This window comes from Vipera berus, assembly GCF_964194415.1.
Source record: "Vipera berus genome assembly, chromosome: 2".
Lineage (NCBI taxonomy): Eukaryota > Metazoa > Chordata > Lepidosauria > Squamata > Viperidae > Vipera > Vipera berus.
The window spans coordinates 236,643,489-236,668,969 of NC_138203.1; the positions used below are offsets into that span (position 1 = coordinate 236,643,489).

General features: G+C 39.7%; 1 protein-coding gene across 1 annotated transcript in view; it reads left to right on the forward strand.

The window, feature by feature from the left end:
- Positions 1-25,481, forward strand: part of PLXNA1 (plexin A1) — a 408,858-nt gene that overhangs the window by 68,119 nt on the left and 315,258 nt on the right. The window contains exon 3 of the mRNA XM_081315906.1: positions 18,224-18,406. Within this exon, the coding sequence (XP_081172032.1) occupies positions 18,224-18,406 (183 nt within the window). The remainder of the gene's footprint in view (positions 1-18,223; positions 18,407-25,481) is intronic.

Consider the following 25,481-nt stretch of genomic DNA (forward strand, 5'->3'; position numbering starts at 1 on the left):
CAGCACATAGGTTGATAATACTCCTTGAGATTAATGCATTTATATTCATCCTGAGACAAAATTCTTTCCAAGCATTGTATTCTCCTCAGGAGACAATTCTGCATTCTACTTCTTTTTAAAGGAAACAAAATATTTATATAATGCGAAGTATGCTTTTATAAAACTAGGCATTTATTGCCAGCTGCTCTACTTTTTAAAATATTTCTAACTCTTCCTTTTCTAAATGTGGCCAATTTTAAATTGGCGTGTTTTAAAATTAGCCAAGATGCAAATAGTTGAGCCTGGCATTCCGTTTCTCCTTTCTAACTGAGAAATGTGGCATTCCCTATGCGAAATTGGTCCCCTTATGTCAACTTGGTGAATTATTTCCTTGGTTTAATTATTTTCTGCTTCCTCATCACAAACCTCTGTTAAATGAGCTATGGGATTCAAGAACAGCTGAGCAAGCAAACAAAATTGCAGCTGTGAATTGGTTGGCTTGGCCGGAGTCAGTTCCCTCAGCTTGCCTGCTCTTTTAGCTGGTTTCCCTCACCAGCCCTTTCACCAAAGTGCAGAAGGTCTACAGTTAGCTGTTGTTGCTTGCAGAGGCCCCTATGAATGACTGGCAATTCTATAGCTCCCTTTGAGGCCCTTTAACCATACAGCTCGAGAGGAATGCCTCCGTGTGAGGCACGGCAAGAAACCCAGGGGAAAAAGCAGACAAACCTTTGGTCCTAAAAGACTGCAAATAACAGGATGGTTAAAAGGGCAACTCACAGGAATGTGAAAACGATTCTTTTTATGTGCACAAAGTGTTCATTCTTGCCCCAAAGCTGTATTAGTCTGGCTTTTTGTTTGTTTGTAATCTGTTTCCCGAACGGCTCACCTGCAAATCTGTAATCAGGATTTTGCTATTTAATTAAGAAGGATTTGGAAGTCATAAGATTCAACAAAGCATAAGAAGCCACATTCATTTGGATTTTATACTGTTTTGGCATTGGGTAGTAAGGTTATTTCTCTTCAGCAGTGAGAGGCTGTCTGAGCTTGGGTCTTTTTTTAGAAAAAACAATACTTTACTAAATCATCAGGACCAGATGGTTTATATATCAGGGTTCTGAAGGAGCTGGCAGATGTGATCTCGGAACCATTGAATGAAACTTTTCAGAACTCCTGGCATACAGGGGAACTGCCAGAGGACTGGAAAGGAGCTGATGTGGTTCCAGTCTTCAAAAAGGGGAAAAATGGAGTCAGGAAACCACAGATCCATAAGCCTGACATCAAAACTGGGAAAATCCTGGAAAAGATAAGCAGCATATCGGGGAGCACTTAGAAATGAACAAAGTGATTATAAGAAGCCATCATGGGTTTGTTAAAAGGAGTTCATGCTGAGCAAATCTTGTTGCCTTCTTTGATAAAGCGATTAAATTAGTGGATCAAGGAAATGGTGTGGATATTTAGACTTCAGTAAGGCATTTTATAAAGTAGACTGCCACCTACCTCTTAGTAAGATAGGACAATGTGGGACAGACATACAGTACCATTAAATGGATTTGCAGTTGACTGACCAACTCCACTCAGTGTGTGGTCCTTAGTGGAATTACATCTGTGTGGAGAGAAGCATGCAGTGAGGTATCTCAAGGTTCTGCCTTAGGTCCAGTGCTCTTCAACATTTTCATAAATGATCTAGATGAGGGAGGGATAGTAGGGGTACTCATCAAATTTGTAGATAAGCCTAAGCCAGGAGGAATTGCTAACACTTTGGAAGATAGATTCAAGTTTCAGAATGATTTTGACAGATTTGATCATTGGGCCCTATCCAGGAAGAAACAGTTCAGTAGTGAGAAAAGCAAGGTCTTGCCCTTAGATAGGAAAAACCAAATGCAGAGGTGTAGAACAGGGAGAACCTGGCTCAATAGTACTAAGAGAGAAAGAGATTTAGGTGTCCTAGTGGACCACTGTTTAAGTATGAGTCAGTAGTGTGCTGCAGCTGCTAAAACAGCTAATGCAGTACTGACCTGACAGAGGGAAAGCATCAGAATTGCAAGAAGAGATATTACTGCTCCATACTGCACTGGTGAAGCCACACTTGGAATACTGTATTGGTCACCAAGTACTGGTCACCAAGATATAAAAAAGATATTAATGCAGAGAAGAGCAACAAAAATGATAAGAGGTCTGGAAGCTAAACTGTACGATGAATGGCTAAAGGAACTAGGTACGTTGAGCCTAATAAAGAGAAGGGTTAGGGGTGATAGGAGAGCGATCTTCCAATATTTGAATGGCTGTCACAGAGAAAAGGGGATTGGCTTATTCTCCAAACTACCATATGGCAGCACAAGATGCAATGGGTAGAGTTAGTGAGAGATCCAAACTAAAAGTAAGGAGAAATTTCTTGATTGTGAGAACAATTAATCAATGGAACAGGTTGTCTCCCGGAGTTGTGAATGCTCCTTTGCTGGAGGTTTTCAAGAATAGATTGGACAACCATTTGTCTGGGATGGAATTAGGATTTCTGCTTTGGACAGGAAGTTAGACTGGAAGACCTCCAAGGTCCCTTCCAACACTATGATTCCATGATTCTATGAATTTATAACAAGGCTTCTGCTTCTTACACTTTTAAGGTGTCTGAAAATTGAATTTTTCTTTCAACTACTGTTATAATCATCATCTTGTTCTTAAGTTGCTTCTTGTCTTTTGCCCTAAAACAGGCATGTCAAACTGTTGGCCTGTGGGCTGGATGCGTCACGCCGAAACCACGCCCACCCCATTGCCGGCAATGGGGAAAAAGTCTCGATACGTCACACGGCATCATGTGATGTCACGAGTTTGACATGCCTGCCCTGAAAGATAAGAGAGAAGCTAGCCATATCCATGCAATCATTTGGATCACCTATGTTCTCTCTAGCTTCAAGCAAAGGTAGACACTCATGCAAGCTTTGGTAACAAGCATCTCTTAAACTATCTGGAAATCTCTTCCAGAAACAGAATGCTGTCTCCATTCCTTCCCTCATTCTGCCTAAAGGAAATTTTACAATGAGAGTTTGGGGCAAAAGCTCTGGATTGGAGCAGACTTAGGAAATTCAGCAAGCTGGAATTTAAATATTTTAAATTGATGAAGGTCACCTAGCCAGCTTTCATGCCTAAGTCAGGACTAGAACTTTAAAGTTGCATGGGTTATAGCCTAGTATCTTAACCATTAGACCAAAGTGGCTCTTATGCATAGATTTGTGAAAGAAAGTATGTGTAGGATTGCAGCCAACTGCATCTGGAGGACCTCCTGGATGCCAAGCATAGTTTTTAGAAGCTGCTATCATTTGTTTAATTGGTAAGGCACACACCACCACTGCAGCTGTTCTTCAGCATAGTTTTTAGGGTCTTGTTCATTCTTTTCATAAGACTATCTGCCTGTGGATAAGGACTGGTATGCACCCCTTTATTCCTAGGTCTGTGTATAAGTATTTAAGAGAAGTTGGCTCCTTTATCTGTAAGGATCTCATTTGGTACCCCAACTCCACTAAAGCTTTTGCCCAGTTTCTTTGCTACTCTTTGGGAAGTTGTGTTCTTTAACAGAACTGCTTCAGGATAACAAGTTGCATAATTGCAGGCAACTAGCATATACTCATTGTCTTTAGTAGACTGTGGCAAAGGGCCTACAATGTCCATGGCTATTTTAGAAAAAGGAATAGCGATTAAAAGCACTCTCTCCATATGAATTTAATTGACACAGGGCAAGATCTATAGTAATGGGCCACATCTTTACAAATTCCTGGCCAACAAAATCTATCCGAAATTCTGTATGTGGTGCTATCTCTACCCATATATCCAGACCATGGATTTTCATGGGCTAGTTCCTATATAGCCTTGCAATATCTCCAGCTACTAATTGTTCAATTTCTTTGTATAGGGGTGAAACCAAATTGGGTACAGGAACCCTGTTTTTTCTTGAAATCTGGATGTTGGTTATTTGTTTTCCTCCTTTTTTTTACTGCAAACCAACAAAAGTTTTAACACTGGATCTTTCCTTTGTACAAGTCCTAAGTGAATTTCCAATTTAGGAATGTCTATCCCTATGGCAGGCATGTCAAACTCATGATGTCATGTGACGTCGCGTGATGTATCACAACTTTTCCCCCATTGCCGGCAATGGGGTGGACGCAGTTTGACATGCCTGCCCTATGGTTTTATCCCAGCTTTGTTTGCCTTTTGTAAAGCTTTTTCTTTCCAGAACATCTATTAAATCAGGATGGCTAAGAAGAACCCTAGGTTCCTTCCCTTCCTGCTTCTGCTCCATCCTCATCTTTTCCATTGACTGAACTCTTGTGATTATTCTCACCATCTTAGCCTCCTTTAATCTTTTTTTTTTAATCCAGCTCTCAATAAGTGTAAAATCTTTTCCAATTACTAGGTTACGTGGGAAGTTAGGGATTACTCCTACCACCATTACCTGTTTTTTTCCCTCTGTACTCTGGCTTTAACCAATGGGACCATTTTAGTCTGCCCAAACACACTTGTAAGAGGCTCTTTTACCATAGAAGCTGACTTTACTAAATGAGGACATTCCAGTGGCTGTCTGTTCCCAGTATCTACTAAGCATCTAACAGTGACCCCTTTAATTTCTGCTGGGATCATAATTTTTCTCCCAGAGATTCTTGCACTATTGGAGATCTTCCCTTTTTTCCCTCTGGCTTTGATGGAGCCTTGGTGGAGCAGTGGGCTAATGCCTCCTTAAGTAACACCAGCTGCCTGCAATTAGTGCAGGTTCGCATCCCACCAGGCTCAAGGTTGACTCAGCCTTCCATCCTTCCGAGGTAGGTAAAATGAGGACCCAGATTGTTGGGGGCAATAAGCTGACTTTGTAATAATGCCGCTTGGGGGGTGTATGAAAGCGCTAATAAGCAGGCATATACACAGAATGAAGGCTACTGCTAAAGCTTGTAAGCCGCCCTGAGTCTTCGGAGAAGGGCGGGATATAAATGGAATTAAAATAAATAAAATAAAATAAAATAGACATTTGGCAAGTGTCCACTTTTCCATAGTTGTAACAACTATGGTTCTTTGGCTCTCTGAATTCCCAGTGCTGTCCTTTTGTTTGGGCTGAAGCTAAAGATTTTTTTACTCCTTTCATCTTTAGTCTTCCAGCTCCTTATAGTTCCTACTGTCTGGAACAGGCGTTCTTCTTTCTTCTTCTTCTTCAACTTCTTTTCTAACATCCTGTGCCTCTTTTGCTTCCACGTTGTCCTCAGCCACTTCCCATTGACTCTTTTCTAGGTTGTATTCTTGCATCCAAAACCTCACACTTTAATAGGAAGTACCTGTAGAAATTGTTCTGAAATTACTTCCTCTACCACTTCTTTCTGTCTCATTTCATCTGGCCTCATTTCCTGTGTAAGTCTTTCAATGTTGCCCAAAATTCACAAATCCCTTCGTATGTTTCATATGTGTAGCTCCCAAATGTTTGCCTATAGGTGTAAGGGGTTAAATCATACCTGTAGGATTACCTCTTTAACAAGGGAATAATTGATTACTTCTCTTGCTGGAAGGCTACTATAAGCTCTCAAAGATATTTCTGATAAACATGGGGCTATTTTGGCCACCCATCACTGTCAGCCATTTAGAAGAGGTAACAACTCTTTCAAACATGGTAAAATAGGCCATCTTTTCTTCTTCGGACAACTTTGGAATTTTTATGTTTTTGGAACCTCACTATACATTCTGAAAACCTGCTTCTGGTGCCTGCCCCCACTTTAAATCACTCATCCAAACTCTTCTCTTTCACTCTTTTCTCATTCTAATCTCTTTCCTTTGTGTCTGTCTCCAAAGCCGCTCTTCTCTTTATTAATTAACTAAAGCTTTTTCTCTTACTGTTGCTTTAACATTTTTGTAATGATATTGTTCCACATATCCAATCCTAGACCCATTTCTGGCTGGTTTAGCTTCTTCAGTTTAACTACAGGTAAAGGGTGGATAATGGTCTGTAACAAAGTACTAGTCTCTTTTAAGAAAGAATCTGTCCCTTCTACTTTTTCCATGGCTCTTTTTTGGTGTAGGCTTTCATAAGAGGCCTGGTTTCTGTGGCTGTTGGCTATTTCTTGCAAAGTCTGAACTCTGTGTGGACCAAACTCCTTTCCTTTTGCAGCTGTTTTGCTTTTATGGAGTGTTTAATGAATTTGAGTTTAAGGCATCTCCACCTGTGTGGTTGCCAGTCTATGATATTCCACCTTTTTATGAATATTTCTCCATTGCCACTACTTTGTCACAGGCTTTTACATACACCCAATTCATTGGGCTCAAAACACAAAAGAGCCAACAATACAGCTCCCTAGACAACATACACACACAAACATTCATAGGATATAACACACTAATCATCTCTACTGCACTTTTCTCCACTGCTCCTTATGAATATTCCTACTCCTTATGAGTATTGTTACTCCTTATGAATATTCCTACTCCTTATGAGTATTGCTAGAATTTTTTTTCTTTCTGACTACTTCCACACACCCTCTGCCCCATGTTTCTCAGACCAGTTTTTATAGCCTAGTTGCCTGCTGACTGAGGAGAGGGCTTAAAGAGACAGGTCCTGCCCATTTTCTAGGCAGCCTGCTTTCTCACACAGACTAAAAATATGAATCGCTCAGTGATAGAATGTGTGGTCTTTTAGCCTTTGTCTAAACATCTTCAGTGTCTACCACTTCCTGAAAGGATGCAGAGTCCACCCTGCATAGATTTACCATTCTCATAAATGGCATATTGTACCTGGCTACCAAACAGTGTGACAATAAAGGATAAACAGTAACAGTAATGAGCTAGTACTAAGAATTGGGTGCAGGTAGCAACTTGCCATATTTAACTTTATTAAATATTGAAAGCAAATGAGGTCATACTAAAGATCTATGTTTTCAAAGTTATGTGCACATACATATTTTATAGGTGGTATTAGCTGTAATAACCATTAAAAGTCTATCCTGCTATTTAGCTAAAGCTGCTTCTTTTAAACAACCACATACAATACATAATTTTTTTTTCCAAAGTAAACAATGGCGAGGGTGAGTTTTCTGTTTCCCGGAAACTTGTATAACACTGGTGGTATCTTGGCCCCTTCTTTTAACAATATTTCCTCAGGTTAACCTGGCAGTTCTCAGAGAGCAACAGTGACATTCACAGCTGAAGTCTGTAGAGAACAGTAGTTTGCCATTAACATATAACTGTATTCTGATAGAGCTAGCAGAACAATGGCTTTAGTGTGTAATCTATGGACAGGTTTATTTTTTGAATATCTCCATTTTGAATCCAAAAATTGTTAGTTACAGGAAATAAGTTTTTTCTCTCCCTCCATCTCCTTCAATTTTCTCTGCATCCCTGGGCCCTCAAATACATGGTCAGAGACTCCTGGACTAGATGTTGCCATGACAACTGCTCTCTTCCTGCAGAGGTGGAGATGGGAGTAAATATCATGGTTTAAGAAATTTACCTATTCCTGACCCTCCCCTCTTTCTTTCTTCCATTCCTGGTTTTTTTTCCTTTTTCTATTCCTCACTGTCATCCTCTCTCAATTCCAAGTGTCTGGATCTGCTTCAAAGTGAAGGGGGTGTTCATCTTTTGTGTAAAGTGGGTGTACTTTGTTGTGGATTAAGAGGGATGACTGGTTTGACCATTAATGGATTTGGGTAGCAGGCGGCAAAATATTGGGGTGCTTCCCTTGATGTTTTTGTTCAAAGTGAAGATAAAGGCAGTAGTTGAAAGGTATGTGTAGAAGGACCCAACTAAGAAAGAGAAGCTAGATAGGAAGAATTGCTGCAGAAAGTTGGGTTAATCCTGTTGTAGTATATTTCAGTTTGTTTAGCTTGATGATGTCAATTGAGATGATGGACACATGAGACAATCTACTTCTTGCTCAGTCCTTACCATCCTGCATACAGGGAGAGATTGGACTGAAAAGAAAAATGAAATAGTTTTTTGAAATATAGAATTGTGAAAAAAGTATTCTTCCTCTGCTTAGATTTTCTGCATTTCTAGATTTGTTTGCATTATCAGAAGTCCATGTGTGTCCTTAAGGTAGAAAAAGGGAGTTAACATGAGCAAACAGGACCAGCACAAAACACAACTTTTATGTTTGTTTCATTTATTTCATTTTTCCCCCCAAAAAAGCACATCTTGTGATGTCCCAGTGTGAAAAAAGTAATTTGCACCCAATTAGGTCAGACTCGCTTAAATATCAGTATGACCCAGATTAAGTTCTGATAATGTTTAGAGGCAAAGTGATGCAAAAATTTAGAAAACTTGAAAAGCAATGAACATTCCCCCACCTCATTAACTTGTAACACTGTTATTAAAAATAGACTGCTCTTCATTGCACAATATTGGACAATTATAGATTAGTTCTCCCTATTCTACTTTGGGTCAAAGTGCTGAGTTGACATGTGGGAGTTTTAATGAAGTACTATTATGTATTATATATTTTTTGATAATTAACTTTTAAAATTCAATCTTCCCTACCCCCTCCCTGTTGTATTTGTTTTGGAGGGACACCCCCACCCCCCATGAGTTGTCTAGGGACTTTTAGTGTTTGTTGGCTCTTTTGTGATTTGAGCCCAATGAATTTTGTGTGTGTGTGTGTGTGTGTGTGTGTGTGTAAGTAAATTATAGTAACTTGGAAATGCTGGTTAAATGGATAAAGCTTCTTATCCTAAAATTAATTCATTCTGTTAAATGAATTGAGTATCTGTCTTAAAGCTAAAGCTGCATGTACAGTAGCTTTCCTTCATTGTTTGATATTTAGGGTTAATGTGGATCTGGTAACCCAGCTTTTTCCAAGAATTTTAATTCCATAGCTTATCAACAAATGCTTGTCCTTTGTCATTATCTACATAGCATATAATGTACTAAGCACATTCTCTGAATCTACTCTGCATACATTTTTCCTTATCTTTTCTTAAAGCCTCTTAGTTATTCTGTAAACAGTGTCTGATAATGTTTAGAGGCAAAGTGATGCAAAAATTTAGAAAACCTAAAAAGAGACATTCCCTGGATTTTTTTTCTGGAGTTTAGTGAGAGAACTCTTTTAATTTTTCATCCCACCCAGTGAAGTGAAAAGTTTGTGTGTGTGTGGAAATCTTCTATGCAGTAGCTGTCAACGCTGCTAACATCGAATGTTATTGCTTGACAAGAGATGATGAAGTAGCTGTTTCATATGTTAAACTTGTGTATTGCTTTAAGACTAGTGTATTGCTTTAGTTTAAGGTTAGGAGGAGGGATGAGTAGGAATGCACCTTCAAGGCCATTTCTCTCACGGAAGGGAAACTGATTCTTTAAATTGGAGAATATGATTAATGACAAAATTAGTAAGGTGGAGAATTGTGTTTTAATATATTGTGCAAGGGGCGGAGATTTCAGATTCCAGCTTCCTTCGAGCAAGCATTTGCCGGTGTATTAGGCTAATAAAGGACTTTTAAGGTAAACAATGCCTCAGAGTCACTTGAAAAGCCCATACTTCGGAAACTTGACATCAGCCCCCATATTATGGAATTCCTTTTCTCTTGACGTGTAAAGCTCCCACCTTGCTTTTTTCATAAAGTGTTAAAACGTTTTATTCTGATGGTTGGCTGGTATGAGTAGTGGCCTTGGGCTGCCTTCATAGTTTCTGGATTTTCTTTGTGTGATTCTGGATTACCGTAAGTTGATTGTTTTCATTCTATCTGTTTTTAGTCTGATTGTTAAATTATAAGATGCTGAGTCTTTTGATATGGAGGATATGCAAATATTTGTATAATAAAGACAAATATTTGGGCAGAAACAAGGGAGAGCAGCTGAGAAGAAGAAATGGGAAATAGATCAATTTTCTGAAAATATGGAAGGAAATCTATATGGGCAGATTCTGTGGCCAGTCTGCACCTGCCATTTGCAAGCAGATTACTCTTATAACTGGGGAGATGCAATATTCCCTATTGAGGCATAACCTGGGAGAGAACTGGAAAAAAAACCCCTCAGGTATGGAATTGCAGGATGCCATTTCCCTTGGGCTGTTCTCTGCAAGTGCTAAGAGCTTACTATATAATAAACCCTTGAGATTATGAGAAAAGCCCAAGAATAATTCCTCAAATGTTGCTGGTTAAAACATGTTCATACTGTAGAGGCTTAATGGAAGAATTTGACTCTTTTAGCAGACAGGTAAATACTTAGCAATGTCTTTGCTGTTTTTCAGTACCTTATCTTCTTCGTAGGATTTTAAATGAAAACAAGCTTAGGCCCCAGGTTGCTTTCATTGGGACAGGGAAAAAAAACCAACTAGCCACCTTCTTGCTCATGCTCACTAGAACGATCCTTTAATGGCCCTTTGTAGCCTTTCCACCCAGTTATTTTAGAACATGCTTATTTTGAATCTATTTATTTTCCCTTCCTTGTATTGTTCTTTCTTCCTGGAAAAATTTCTTAAGAGCAAGCCATTTTTGGAGGACTGTTTTTTTCTTTGGTACAAAGTATAGTGAGTTATAAATCCATGCTAATAATGGATGAGGGTGATGCAATAGCAGTAATAACAGGTAGTAGAAGAAATTGCTTTTCTGCTTAAACTGGCAGCAGCAGCCTTGCATTTATGGTGCTATGTTAGTCCAACAATTCCGCCTATATCTGAAGCCACCTAAACAAGATGTTTGAAACAGGAAAGGATGGAAGGCTGCATACATTCCCTTTTCCTTTCTCCCCTTTTTCCTCTCCATGTATGTGTGTGTTGGATTTTTTTGGATTTGTTCAACCACAGGTTTTTTTTAGATCAGTGGAATTGTGGTTTATGAGCACTTCCTAGTTAGAATCAGTTCTGCTTCCCTTTTCTGTAATTCAGGTCAGTGGCAAAGTTGGCAGCTGCCTGGGTAAATATTCTTTAAAAACCATTAAATGAGCAAAAGAGTATAAAGAACAATTAACATGGCAATTATTCCATTCATGGGTAGTCCTCATTTAAAAATCTACCATAGCCCTATCTGTTTGCTGCTTCTTTTAGTAACTTACAAGATCTCCAGGAAGAAGACAACAAATTCTGCTTGATCTTGGCTGACCTTGAAAAGCTAAACAGAATTGGACTTGGTTAATTGTTGGATGGGAAATCACCAGGAAATTTCAGGACTGAGTACTAAATTGGGAAGTTGAAAAAAACATCCTGGAGAAACCAAAAACAAACAATTACTGTATTCTCCCCTTCATGGATATGTCTATGAAATTATCAGGGGTTGAACATGACTTGAGGAAAACTTTACTTTTTTGATCTGTGAAAAGGGGTATGGGGACCAAAGGTCTGCTATCATGACTGTTATTATGACAATTGATAGAGTTCAAGGCTGGTCTTAATATGATGAAATCAGGAATAAAATAAATGTGTCTACAGCCTGATTGTTGAGATTAATTTAAAATGCAGAACATGTACTTATGTTTGACATGTTGATTAGAAACCAGGAAATAGCTACATGAAGTCAGGTGTGTGAAGAGGGAGCATTTACTGGATCGTGACTTATTTGACTGGTTTTATTCTGTTCTACAGTGGTCTAAATTATGCATATGTCCAAAGAATAAAGACTCTAGATATAGATGTCTTACAAATTTCAATGACATAAAATTGCATGTGTAATGCAATTATGTCGCAGTCATAATGACTGGGCCAAAGCCGAAAGGACCTCAGCTGTGGATGTGTCTGGTGGTGAAAGGAAAGTCCGATGCTTACAGATTTTTTCTCCATAGGAACCTGGAATGTAAGATCCATGAACCAAGGAAAGCTGGACGTGGTCAAACAAGAGATGACAAGACTGAACATCAACATCTTAGGTATCAGCAAACTAAAATGGACAGGAATGGGTGAATTTAATTCAGATGACCATCAGGTATACTACTGCGGGCAAGAATCCCTCAAAAGAAATGGAGTAGCCTTCATAGTCAATAAAAGAGTAGGAAAAGCAATACTGGGATACAATCCTCAAAATGACAGAATGATCTCAGTTCGAATCAAAGGCAAGCCATTCAATATCACAGTAGTCCAAATCTATGCCCCAACGACCAATGCTGAAGAGGATGAAATTGACCGGTTCTATGAAGCCCTACAGTACCTTATACAGTAGAACTAACACCAAAAAATGATGTCCATATCATCATGGGGGATTGGAATGCTAAAGTTTGGCCTTGGAGTACAAAGTGAAGCAGGGCACAGATAGAGTTTTGTCAAGAGAATACGATGGTCATAGCAAACACTCTTTTCCAACAACCCAAGAGACGGCTCTACACATGGACATCACCAGATGGTCAACACAGAAATCAGATTGACTATATGCTCTGCAGCCAAAGATGGAGAAGCTCTAGACACTCAGTAAAAACAAGACCAGGAGCTGACTGTGGCTCAGACCATGAGTTTCTCATTGCAAAGTTTAGGCTTAAACTGAAGAAAGTAGGGAAAAGCACTAGGCCACTCAGGTATGAATTAAATCATATCCCTGTTGAATATACAGTAGAGGTGACAAATAGATTTAAGGAATTAGATCTGATAGACAGAGTGCCTGAAGAACTATGGACAGAGGTTCGCGACATTGTACAAGAGGTAGCAACCAAAACCATCCCAAAGAAAAAGAAATGCAAGAAAGCAAAATGGTTGTCTGAGGAAGCTTTGCAAATAGCTGAGGAAAGGAGGGAAGCGAAAGGCAAGGGAGAAAAAGAGAGATACACCCAATTGAATGCAGAATTCCAGAGAATAGCTAGAAGAGATAAGAATGCCTTCTTAAATGAACAGTGCAAAGAAATAGAAAAAAACAATAGAATAGGGAGGACCAGAGATCTTTTCAAGAAAATTGGAGAGATGAAGGGAACGTTTAATGCAAAAATGGGCATGATAAAAGACCAAAATGGCAGGGACCTAACAGAGGCGGAAGAGATTAAGAAGAGGTGGCAAAATTACACAGAAGAACTATACAAGAATGAGCTTAACGTCCCTGATGATCACAATGAGGTGGTCACTGACCTCGAGCCAGATATCCTAGAATGTGAAGTGAAGTGGGCCTTAGAAAAGCTGAGCAACAACAAAGCTAGTGGAGGTGACAGTATTCCAGCTGAGCTATTCAAAATCTTAAAAGACGATGCAGTAAAAGTGCTACACTCAATTTGCCAGCAAATTTGGAAAACTCAACAGTGGCCATAGGATTGGAAAAGATCAGTTTACATTCTAATTCCAAAGAAAGGCAGTGCCAAAGAATGTTCAAACTATCGCACCATTGCACTCATTTCTCATGCTAGTAAAGTTATGCTTAAAATCCTACAAGCTAGACTCCAGCAGTATGTGGATGGAGAACTACCAGCTAGAGAGTTCCAGAAAAACATCTACTTCTGCTTCATTGACTATGCTAAAGTCTGTGATTGTGTGGATCATAACAAACTGTGGCAAGTTCTTAAAGAGATGGGTGTACCAGACCATCTTATTTGTCTCTTGAGAAAACTATATGTGAGCCAAGAAGCAACAGTGAGAATTGGACACGGAACCACTCATTGGTTCAAAATTGGGAAAGGAGTCCAGCAAGGCTGTATACTGTCGCCCTGCCTATTTAACTTATATGCAGAGCACATCATGAGAAAGGCAGGGCTAGTTGAATCAAAAGTTGGAATTAAGATTGCCGGAAGAAATATCAACAACCTAAGATATGCAGATGATACCACTCTAATGGCAGAAAGTGAAGAAGAACTAAAGAGCCTCTTGTTGTGGGTGAAGAAGGAGAGTGCAAAACTTGGGTTGAAACTTAACATTAAAAAAACCAAGATCATGACATCCGGCCCTCTTAATTCCTGGCAAATAGATGGGGAAGAAATGGAGGTAGTGACAGATTTTATTTTCCTGGGCTCCAAGATCACTGCAGATGGGGACTGTAGCCAAGAAATTAAAAGACGCTTGCTCCTGGGGAGGAAAGCCATGGCAAATCTAGACAGCACACTAAAAAGCAGAGACATCACCCTGTCAACAAAAGTGTGTATAGTCAAGGCTATGGTCTTCCCTGTTGCAATGTATGGCAGTGAAAGTTGGACCATAAAAAAGGCTGAGCGCCAAAGAATTGAGGCCTTTGAACTCTGGTGCTGGAGAAGACTCCTGCGAGTCCCTTGGACTGCAAGGTGATCAAACCGGTCAGTCCTAGAGGAGATCAACCCTGACTGCTCTTTAGAACGCCAGATCCTAAAGCTAAAACTCAAATACTTTGGCCACCTAATCAGAAGGAAGGACTCCCTGGAGAAGAGCCTAATGCTGGGAAAGATTGAGGGCAAGAGAAGAATGGGACGACAGAGAATGAGTGGCTGGATGGAGTCACTGAAGCAGTAGGCGTGAGTTTAAATGGACTCCAGAAGTTGGTAGAGGACAGGAAGGCCTGGAGGAATGTTGTCCATAGGGTCGTGATGGGTCAGACATGACTTCACAGCTAACAACAACAACATATAAATAAATGATTGTTTAATTTCCATCATGACATTTGATACAAATAGGAAAGTAAACAACCATATCTCAGTTCTCTGTTGACCTGGAGCCAATCTGTTTCACCATGTTCTGTCCTGACTGGCTTCTTGTCTGGTAGTTTTGCACGAGGAGAGTGAGATGGTCTGGCCTTCCCATTTTCCTAAGCAATTGCTCAGCTTGTCATGGTTGACATAGTCAAAGATTTTTCTATAATCAATGAAGTACAGTTGCAAGAAAAAGTATGTGAACCTTTGGGATTACGTGGAGTTTTGCATGAATTGGCCATAAAATGCGCTCTAAACGTCATGTAAGTCACAACAATAAAAAAAACAGTCTGCTTAAAATAATACTACACAAACATTAGCTTTTGTCATGTTTTAATTGAACATAACATGTAAACATTCACAGTGCAGGGTGGAAAAAGTATGTGAACCCCTGGCCTAATGACTTCTCCAAGAGCTAATTGGAGCCAGGAGTGAGCCAACCTTGACTCCAATCAGTGTGATGATATTGGATGTGTTGCTGACAGCTGTCCTGCCCTTTAAAAACACACACCTGGTTTGGGTTTACTGGTCTCAAGAAGCACTGTCTGATGTGAACCATGCCTTGCAGAAAAGAGCTCTCAGAAGACCTACGATAAAGAATTGTTGACTTGTATGAAGCTGGAAAGGGTTACAAAAGTATCTCCAAAAGCCTTGATGTTCATGTGTCTACGGTAAGACAGACTGTCTACAAATGGAGAAAGTTTAGCACTGTTGCTACTCTCCCTAGGCGTGGTCGTCCTGTAAAAATGACTGCAAGAGCACAGCGCATAATGCTTATTGAGGTAAAGAAGAATCCTAGAGTGTCAGCTAAAGACCTACAGAAATCTCTGGCACATGCTAACATTTTTGTTGACACATCTACAATAAGGAAAACATTAAACAAGAATGGAGTACATGGGAGGACACCACTGTCCAAAAAAACTATTGCAGCATGTTTGAAGTTTGCAAAAGAGCACCTGAATGTTCCACAGCACTACTGGCAAAATATACTATGGACAGATGAAACCAAAATTGAGTTGTTTGGGAAAAACACACAACACTATGTGTGGAGAAAAAAAGGCACAGCACACCAACATCAAAACCTCATCCCCACTGTAAAACATGGCAGAGGGAGCATCATGGTTTGGGGCTGCTTTGCTGCCTCAGGGCCTGGATGGATTGTTGTCATTGATGGGAAAATGAATTCCAGAGTTTATCAGGACATTTTGCAGGAAATCGTACGACCATCTGTCCGCCAACTGAAGCTTCGCAGAGGATGGGTGATGCAACAGGACAATGACCCAAAGCATACAAGTAATTCAACAAAACAATGGCTTCAACAGAACAGAATACACCTTCTGGAGTGGCCCAGTCAGAGTCCTGACCTCAACCTGATTGAAATGCTGTGGCATGACCTTAAGAGAGCAATTCACACCAGACATCCCAAGAATATTGCTACACTGAAACAGTTTTGTGCAGAGGAGTGGTCCAAAATTACTCCAGATCGTTGTGCAGGTCTGATCTGCAACTACAGGAAACATTTGGTTGAGGTTATTGCTGCCAAAGGAGGGTCAACCAGTTATTAAGTCCAAAGGTTCACATACTTTTTCCACCCTGCACTGTGAATGTTTCCATCTTATGTTCAATTAAAACATGACAACAGCTAATGTTTGTGTAGTATTATTTTAAGCAGACTGTGTTTTTCTATTGTTGTGACTTACATGACGTTTGGAGCGCATTTTATGGCCAATTCATGCAAAACTCCACGTAATCCCAAAGGGTTCACATACTTTTTCTTGCAACTGTATATACTGACTTGTCCTTGTTATTCTTTGGCTTTATTATGCAGAGCCTGCATTGGCAATAGCTGAGTCTTCCTTTACAGCATGGATGTCAAACTCGATTGTGTCACGTGTCATATTGTGATGTATTGCAATGTTTTTTACGTTTCTGGAGCTGGAGTGGGCTTGGCCTGCATGTGACGCATCCAGCCCGCAGGCCACCAGTTTGATACCCCTATTTTACAGGATTGTTGTGGGGAAAAATGAGAAGAGGGCTCTTTAGGATCCTGAAGGAACTGTGAGATAAAAATCCAATATATAAATATTACCTTGATTTTATTATTACTTTATATTAGTGAATGTTGCAGCCCCTGTCCTATGAAATACCTTCTCCTTTGATATCTGACACGCCTCCACGTTTTTAACTTTTTGAAGCACACTGAAAAAAACCTCACTTCCCCCCCCCCCCAAGCATTGGAATAGGGTGAAGTCAGAGCCAGATGAATAAATTGTTGAAATGTTATGGTGCCCGATTTTTCTGTGTTTTTTTTACTGTTCATTTTTGCTTTTATGATTGTTTTATGTTGTTTTCATTGGTTGTAAACCCCCCAGAGGTTGGCTTTAAGATGAGCAGCTACACAAATGTTTAAATCAGATAAATAGGACTAGAATAAATGGTTTCATCCTTGTGAATGATTTATTACATAGGATACATTGGGAAATGCAACCTATTCATTCTCTTTGACCTCTCATAAGTCTTGGATATCACCAATTCTCACATCATACTGAGTTGTCTTGTTGGAGTAGGATTTGGATTCATGATATTATAATGAACTAGATCCCTTTTGATGGCCCCATACGTTTCATTATTCCAGCCCTGCCCATATTTCGATCCCATGCTTTTTAACATCTGTAGTGCAGTAATCTTCCAGTAAATGAAGCCAGGACTGCTCTAACTATCATTGTAGAGGTGATAGGACAACATTGTCAGCTTTTGTTTTCTCTAACTAATTACAAGGAAATTATAAAAATCCCAAATTTGAGGATGAATGAAGGCAAACGAGCTGAGGTTTAATTCAGAAGGGGAAAAACGAGTTCTCCTAGAAGGAATATGTGTGAAGATGGGAAAGCAATATAGTGTTGAAAACAATAATACTCTTACTGAGGGATCATATGTGCAGCTTGGGAGTTCTACTGAACTCAGTGTAACCTTGAAATTTGCAGATCATACCTACAACAGGGATGCAGCTCTTCACCAGCTGCATCCCTATCTGATAATATTCAGACCAGAATATCATAACATGTTGTAAATGAAGTTGTCTTTTAGAAGACACTGGAAACTTCCGCTAGTTACAGAATTCAGCTGTCCAATTATTGCAGGGGTAACATTTTCAGAAAAGCTAACACTAATCCTGTATGTTTTGTATAGCTTTCCAGTGTATTCCCAGGCCCATTTTAAACAGTGGATATTACCACAGAATTACAAAATGAACTTTTCCAGTCCTTAAGATTAGCTATTGAAAATCTGTGCTTAAGACTTTTTTTATTCCCCCGGCAGGCATGTCTTTTTTATACTGGTAAAAATCTCTCTCTCTTTCTCTGTCTGGCTTTTCCCTGAACTTAACTTTATTTTAAATTTTCATATTTTTATTCTGATTAATTTCAAATCATTTTAATGAACACAAATTTAATAATAATAAATTCTGTTGCTTACTTGGTCCATGGTGAGAATTAACTGCATGAGGATAGGGAGCCAAGAGGAGGAAAGTTGTTTTCTCCTAGCCATTGGGAACCTGTTGCATGTGCTTTTCAATTGATAAAGAATTACTATCATTGCTATCACTAATTTCTCTGTTGGTGATAATCCTGAGGATTTGAGATCCTTTTGTCATGGAAGAATTTTATTACCTGGTGAGTTGAAATGGTATCCGACAACTAATTTCTTAGTATTTTTCTATTCCTGTATTTTTCTATAGCCCTTGCAAATAGACGACAATTTCTGCGGGCAAGATTTTAACCAACCGTTGGGTGGAACTGTCACCATTGAAGGTGTGCCACTGTTTGCGGACAAGGAAGATGGCATGACATCTGTGGCTGCTTATGACTACCATGGACACACAGTTGTTTTTGCTGGTACACGAAGTGGCAAGATAAAAAAGGTAAGACTCTGGGAGGTTTTGTTATGTTGTTTAGTAGAGTCCTATTGGCCCTTAAAATGGAAAAAAATTCCCTGGGCCTCTGTCACACTGTTAAAAAGAATGATGTATTATCCACTTGTGCATATTTCCTTATGATGAAACTTGTTTTCTGAGGGCTGTCTTCAACCTTCAGCTTGAGTGTCTTTACTTCCTTAATTTGTGGGTACCTCTTAAGAAGGCTGTATTTTAATGTGCAATTTAATTCTACACAGCAGAAGTCTTGTTCTGTACAGTTTGCATTTCTTGGGAACTAGGTTCTTTTCATCGCATAAAACTGATTTAGTAAGAATCCAAAGATAAATAGCAAAGAGATTCAATTGGTCAGTTATTAAGGCATACATAGAGAACGCTTCCTTCAGTTTAAGGGATTTGGGCTGCCGTAGAAATTTCACTGAACATTATTTCTTCTCTGATGGTGTTTTTATTAAGTTGCTGTGCTACTTTTTTTAAAAAAAAATCATAATCTGCAGTGTTGTTGCATGCATTTGGCTCTGTTACACAAGGCAAACACATTTCCCTGAGGACGATGGCTCTGCTGTGTCAGCAGGAACCCAGGAACTTTGATAACTGCACAAACAGGCTAAGAATACCCTGATGTACATGATTTAAACCATCTGTGGGCCAAAGTCCACAAAGAAGAGGGAACTCATCCTTCCACAGCTATACAAAGGCTTCTTGTTGTTCATAATTAGCAAACAACTGTATGCTGTTTCCCCAGTATCTCCACAGAACATGGATTTCCTGTTATCATAACATCATTCCTATAATTACATCTGGATATTCCCCATGTAAACACAGCCGGTATTAACTGCATCTTCAACCCGGCAGAATTGGCAGAATTGTATTTAGGGCTCTGGCAGGGCTCTGCATGAAGCACCCAATTTAGCAGGGGGCTTTTAAAAGACTGAGACATGCTGGTAAGTTCTGAATTAAGGAATGTGAGGAAGTATGAGCTGCTTCTTGCCTTTGATCGTTTATTTTCTTCCTTCCCTCAGTTAAGCTTCTAATTTTCAAAGATTACAAGTATATTCTAGTGTGGAAGTCATCGTAACTCCTTGTGAATATGAATGCAGAGGGAAAGGCAAAGCGTAGCTAAATGTATACCCTGGAGTGTGAAGATGGGCTGAATTAGTCATTGGGAAGGGCAGGATTCTTCTACAAAATTATGCATATTGTAAATGGATGTTGCCATTTCTGGGAATCAAGATTTCTTCAGGAGACAATGTTTGCATTGCAAAAGCAAAAGATCATGGGTTTTGCCACATGCACATTTGACAGCTAGTCCTCACTTCCTCATTTCGTCTACCTATGCGTACACATTTGCAAACATGTATTGGCACATTTATATATTTTTAGTTTTATGCCCAAAGAATGGAATTTGTGATTTAGGGAATGAAATTAAGAAGGAAAAGAGCAGCAGCTACAGCTTTGGACACAAGAAGGAGCCTCACTCTGTTGTCAAAAGTTTGATACAGTGCTGTGTCAAAATGCATGTTAATGTGGCTATGTTGTTTTCTAGGCTGCTGGATTCCACCTCTGTCACTGAATTAGTCATTATTCATTGTTTCTTGAATCCCCCCTCCTTTTAGGTATATTTTCTATCATCACTAACATCCAGACATCAAAAGTACAGCAAAGGGGCAATTGTTTTTTCACCATTTTGTGATGCCAGGGAACATTAGGACGTTCCCATTTTAATAAAGAAAAAAAAAGAGGCATTTATTTGTACAAGGTCACCTTCCTGTCACACATTAGCCGGGGAATAACTGGATGTTATGCCACTTTGTTCCTAAGCCAGAAAAGAAGGCTCCCCCTTTCTATGACAGTGCCCATAGCGATGGAACATTCTGTACACTGAATTTTCTGTCTCTTTCACTTCTTGGAGTTATCAATCTGTATGCTGCGATTTTCAGGGCAGGAAATGAGTATCTATTTCTTACTGCTGCAGATTGAGAGCAAGCAAGATGCTGATTTCCCATTTTGTGGATGTGGAAGGCCGGGGCTGGCCCAAGGCCAAGCTGAGGGTTATTTTAGGAGATGTGCTCAAACACATTGTAGATCTATTGTAAGTAGAGAATGAATGAGTGGATCTTGAAGCTTTTTACTTCCAGCCGTAGCTACACCACACTAGAAAAGCTATGAAGCCCTAAGGTTGTAGTACTCTTAATAGTATGAAAACCTAGGTGTTGTGTTCTACAAGTACAGTTGCTGCTGCTTCATTTGTTTACATCCAAACTTCTTGTTCATAAGTCTGTACTTAAAATGGGGATAGAAATCTCCCCAACTTTTATCAGGCAAATGACAGGTGTGGGGAAATACCAGATTTGAGAGGAGCACCTATCAGACTGGTGTCATAAATAGGAACCATTCCTTAAAGATGGCTCCAGATCTTTATTTGGAATAGCCAGTATGCTGTTGTAGACAAAAGGCCTAACTCAAATCAGCTATTGGAGGGAAAGGGCGGGCAGAGGCAGTGCATGACACCTGCTCTCCCTGGCCTCTTCTCATTTGCTACCTGCAGTGATTTTGGTCTGCTCTGTCAGGATTTATTGCCTGGAATAATTTTACTCAGAGGATCTCACAGCTGCTTCATGAGTTAAATTTTCTACAGCTGGCCAGGAAAGCAGGCATATGTCTGAAGTTATGAGGTATGGCTCAGGCATGACTATGAGTGCACATACATGGATTGTGATGCTGTCATGGATTATTTTATACAAAGAAAAGATTGTATGATGCAGAGCAAATCTTTGAGCCGCTCAGGAGAATGAGGCCTTCTCAATTATGTACCTTAATAGCCTTAGAATTTATTTATATTTTTTTGGTACATAGGGATATTGAATTAGGAAAAAAATAAACTGATTTTACAAATATTTTTTTCAGTTACTAATCTGAATTTATAATGGTATTGTTCAAATGGTTAGGTCAGGGGTAGGCAACCTCGGCTCTTTTATGACTCATGGACTTCAACTCCCAGAATTCCTGAGCCAGCCATGCTGGCTCAGGAATTCTGGGAGTTGAAGTCCATGAGTCATAAAAGAGCTGAGGTTGCCTACCCCTGGGTTAGGTCATACTTCAGTTTCAGAATTAGCCTTTTTTTTTCCTTCTGAACCTTCGACATCTAATCTTCATTTTTCTTCTTTTCTCCAGTCCCAAAAAAATAAAATAAAACCAAACCATAATGTCAGGTAGCCTCTGAACAAAGTAGACTGTAAGAAATTTTACGTTGCAGGTAGCTTTGTCTAGTGCCACGAAGATGGGAGAGACTGTAGCAGATTGTCATCTCTTTCTGATCAATGCTTTCTGGTCTGAAGTGGCAGGTGTTCTTGTTTCTACCATTTGCTTTTCCACTTGAGTTTCAAATTGCAAATTTTAAATAGTTCTCTGCAAGGGTTGTACATGTTCAGCTCTGTGGAGGAAGTGTGGGAGGAGGAGGATTGATGAAACTATTGAGACAATGTGCTGTGCATTCAGTTATGTATCCCTTGTGATTGCTGATGATTGTTTTTTTGTCTGGCAAATTTCCCCTGAGTGTAATAGTTTCCATGTACCCTTATATAGTTCCTACGTTTTCTCCTTCTCTTTCATCCTTGCCAATTCGATTGACTTCCTTGAAGGGCTGATGAAGCAAATGTCTAGCAAAAGGGCATGGCAGCCTCTGCCATGTCTGCCGAGCCACCCAGATTAGTTGATTGGTAAGGGAAAGGTGTGTGTGTGTGTGTTTGTGTGTGTTTAAAGATTTTGTAAACCATTTGCAATCCTAAAAAAATCTAAACAAATTCTTAAAAAAAAAGATGTAGGAAAGAAAGCTCTGCCCTATGCTAATAGTGTGGCAAATAGGGAGTGAATTGCTTTTATACCCACGTCTGAGCAGGATTGGCCTTCTGAATAGGAATTTATATTATTTTGTAGAGTGGGTAATATCTTTTGCTTCAACCTTGAAGTTGGGGTGTGGGTGGGATTCATGGGGGACATGAGAGTGCAGCTGTTTTCTGTAACAGCTGTCTGACTGAGCTTACTGGATGGGAAAAATAGCCTCTCAGCAGTTACCTGATCCAACTAGGGAACCCTGGACCCTCATATCCTCCTTCTAGTAGGCAGTTCTTCCAAACAAAATCCCTCCCCCGCCATCTTTCCTAAGTGGTTACCCCAGAGATGCAGAACTGCATCTGCTAAGCTTGTAAGCCGCCCTGAGTCTTCGGAGAAGGGCGGGATATAAATGGAATTAAAATAAATAAATAAATAAAACTGATAGGGATGAACAGCCAGGCACCTAGAGAAAAGTAGGCCTCATGAAGCAGCTGTTGTGCTAGGGTCACAACAATATCGTTGGGAGAGACAGAAGCCATTATTTCAGGAGACTTAACGAATAAAGACAAGACTCTCTTGATCTGAGCCCAGCTCCTGGGGATCCACACTAGCTGCAAACTATTGCAGATGGGATCCTCTGCAACTCACTGGAATAAGGGTTGATTGGTTGCATTGATTCCTTGTTGCTTTTAAAATCCAATATCGGTGCTAGTTAGTGGGCTGCTGTAATGTTTGAACATTTAAATACATTAAAAGGGACTTAATTTAAAAGACTTATAATCAGGGGCCACTTCCGTTGAGCAGAGATACTTACTCTGCAGGGAGAGTGAGCAAAAAGAGAGAAAGGAATAATGAGTGAATTCTGTGCAGTTCAAGAGAATTGATGGAAGTTTGGCGACAAGCAGTAGCTGGGGATGTGATGTGGGACATTAACAGTGTTTCTGTCTCCTGGCAGAGTTGTTAATTCTTTTGCTTAAAAGCAAGAAAGCTTGTGCCAACACTTCCCTTTGTCTTCTTGGCAAGGAGGCTAAACCTGGCAGTATGTGGCTAGGGGGAAAAATTCCTTTCATATCTTCTGATTTTTTTTCTCTTCTCTGATGCTAAAAAGAGAGGCGGAACAGATACATCCTTTGAGAAAGAATTTTAGGAGCACGAGGGGTAGGGTTTGACTAAAGCATGCCTCCCTTGGGTGCTGAACAATTAGCTCAGACTTCCCCGTGACAGCCACTTATTAGTCTGCTGACCCTGAAGCCTGGAACATTGGAATGGAGAAATATTTCAGAATTTCAGGAGTCTGGGGAGATATCATCCTCTCTTAGATTTTTACAGTGCGAAGTTGTTTACTTCTGCAAACTGGAAAAGGGGAAGCTTATCTGCCCTCCCTTGAAAATACTACTATGCAGAATAAAAAAGTTGGGTAAAGGTGAATGGCCTGCATTAAATATAAGACATTTATGTTGTGTTGTCATGCATGGTTGTTAGAGAGGAAGGCAGTTTCTTTCCGTTGTGACATGGAATACCTATTTTCTTTACTTTGGTTATGAATAGTCACTTGGGGAAAAATGGTTTAGTTTGAAACAATCTTTGATCATCATAATTCTGAAAATGATCTCAATAATATTAAATTCAGCTTTTGTCCTAGATCTAGTGTCTACTGAGTTTTGATACAAATATATCTGTGCCCTGTGCACTGATTCAAATCCATGGATAATGGGATTATGGGATTGTTTATTCATAGTAAAACAAGGGCAGCGATTTATAAGCTCAAATGGGTGACCATGTTAAGGAAGGGCAGGAATGAGAAGGAAGGCTTGTTTAGAAAGAGCTGTTTCAGTTAGGACTGACTAAGGTTCAGATCCAGGGCATGGGCTAGATTAAAAATGTACTTCAGAAGTATATTATCCCATATCACAATATGGAAGAAAATTCCCTTTCCTCAACATTAAGCTGCTGTACCTTATCCCTGAATGAGGTCTTTCATCAGCCCAGCCATGCCGTGGCTCATTTGTCTTGCAAAAACACAGATGTACAGGGAAAACTGTTGTATTTACAAATCTTTGGGTGCCTTTGTAGTATATCTCCAGTCAGAGAACCCCCATCATTGCTTCTCTTGCCAGCTACAGACAATGCTGCTTCTTGCCTAAGTATGTGTAGAGTTTGTGTAATAAGAGAAGCCAAATGGAGAGAAAGACAAGCCTTCTGTAGATGATGGATTTAAAGAAGATTCTGAGCTCATGTCCTTGTGCTATAATCAGGGCCCTTCTTTCAGAGTTTGCATCCTCCATGGATAGGAGGCTCCTCTCTTCATGTTATCCTGCCCTCTTGCATTTGTCTAGGATGCCAGATGCAAACAGAGAGTTTCATTGTCCCAGGAAGCCTTGATGCCTTCCATAGACATTCTGAAACAGTTGTTCCTCAGAGGATAGCCTGCCAGCCAGCACCTGTGACAGCTGTAGCCTCGCCCCTGCCCTGCCCTGCTCTTCCTCATCCTGTTTCTTTTTTCATTTCCCTTCTTCCTTTCTCCCTGTTTTTCTTTATATGCCTCGTCTTATCTATCTTTAGTTGGAGATGGATTATCTTATTGTTCTTCACTATTTCAGACTCTAGTATTTAAGGGGTCTCCAGCAAGAGAGAGACAGGGGCTTATTGTAAAAATTATTTTAAATATGCCTAAGTCCAGGTTGAACTTTTTGGAGCTCTCAAGATTTCTAAGTTCTCTCTAATATATATTGTGTAGCAGGTTGTGAATTCTAGTCCTGCCTTAGGCCTGACAGCCAGCTGGGTGACTTTCATTCTCTCTCAGCCCAACCTACCTCACAGGTTTGTCGTTGTGGGAAAAATAAGAAGAGGAAGCAGTATTATACTTAATACTGCTGCCTTGTATTACTTATAAAGTAATAAATATGAGAAAAAATATAACAAATAAATAAAATAGCCCAGAATTCTTAAGCAATACACATTGTAGAAGAGGACTCCTTAGGCTTAAAACATGACAAATTCATGACAAATTCAATGATTTTAACCGCAGTGCTAAAGTGTGATTTCTTTACTTTAATCTTCCTTAAAGCAATTGATTTCTGGTGGATCCAATCAATAGACAAACAGATATTGTATCTTTAAGACCTGGAAAAAAAATATTTCATATGTGCAGTATTTCTGCCTTCTGGACTCTTCTGTACCATCTGTTGGGTCCCACAGCTCCTTTTTCTTTCCCTTCATTACTTGGCTT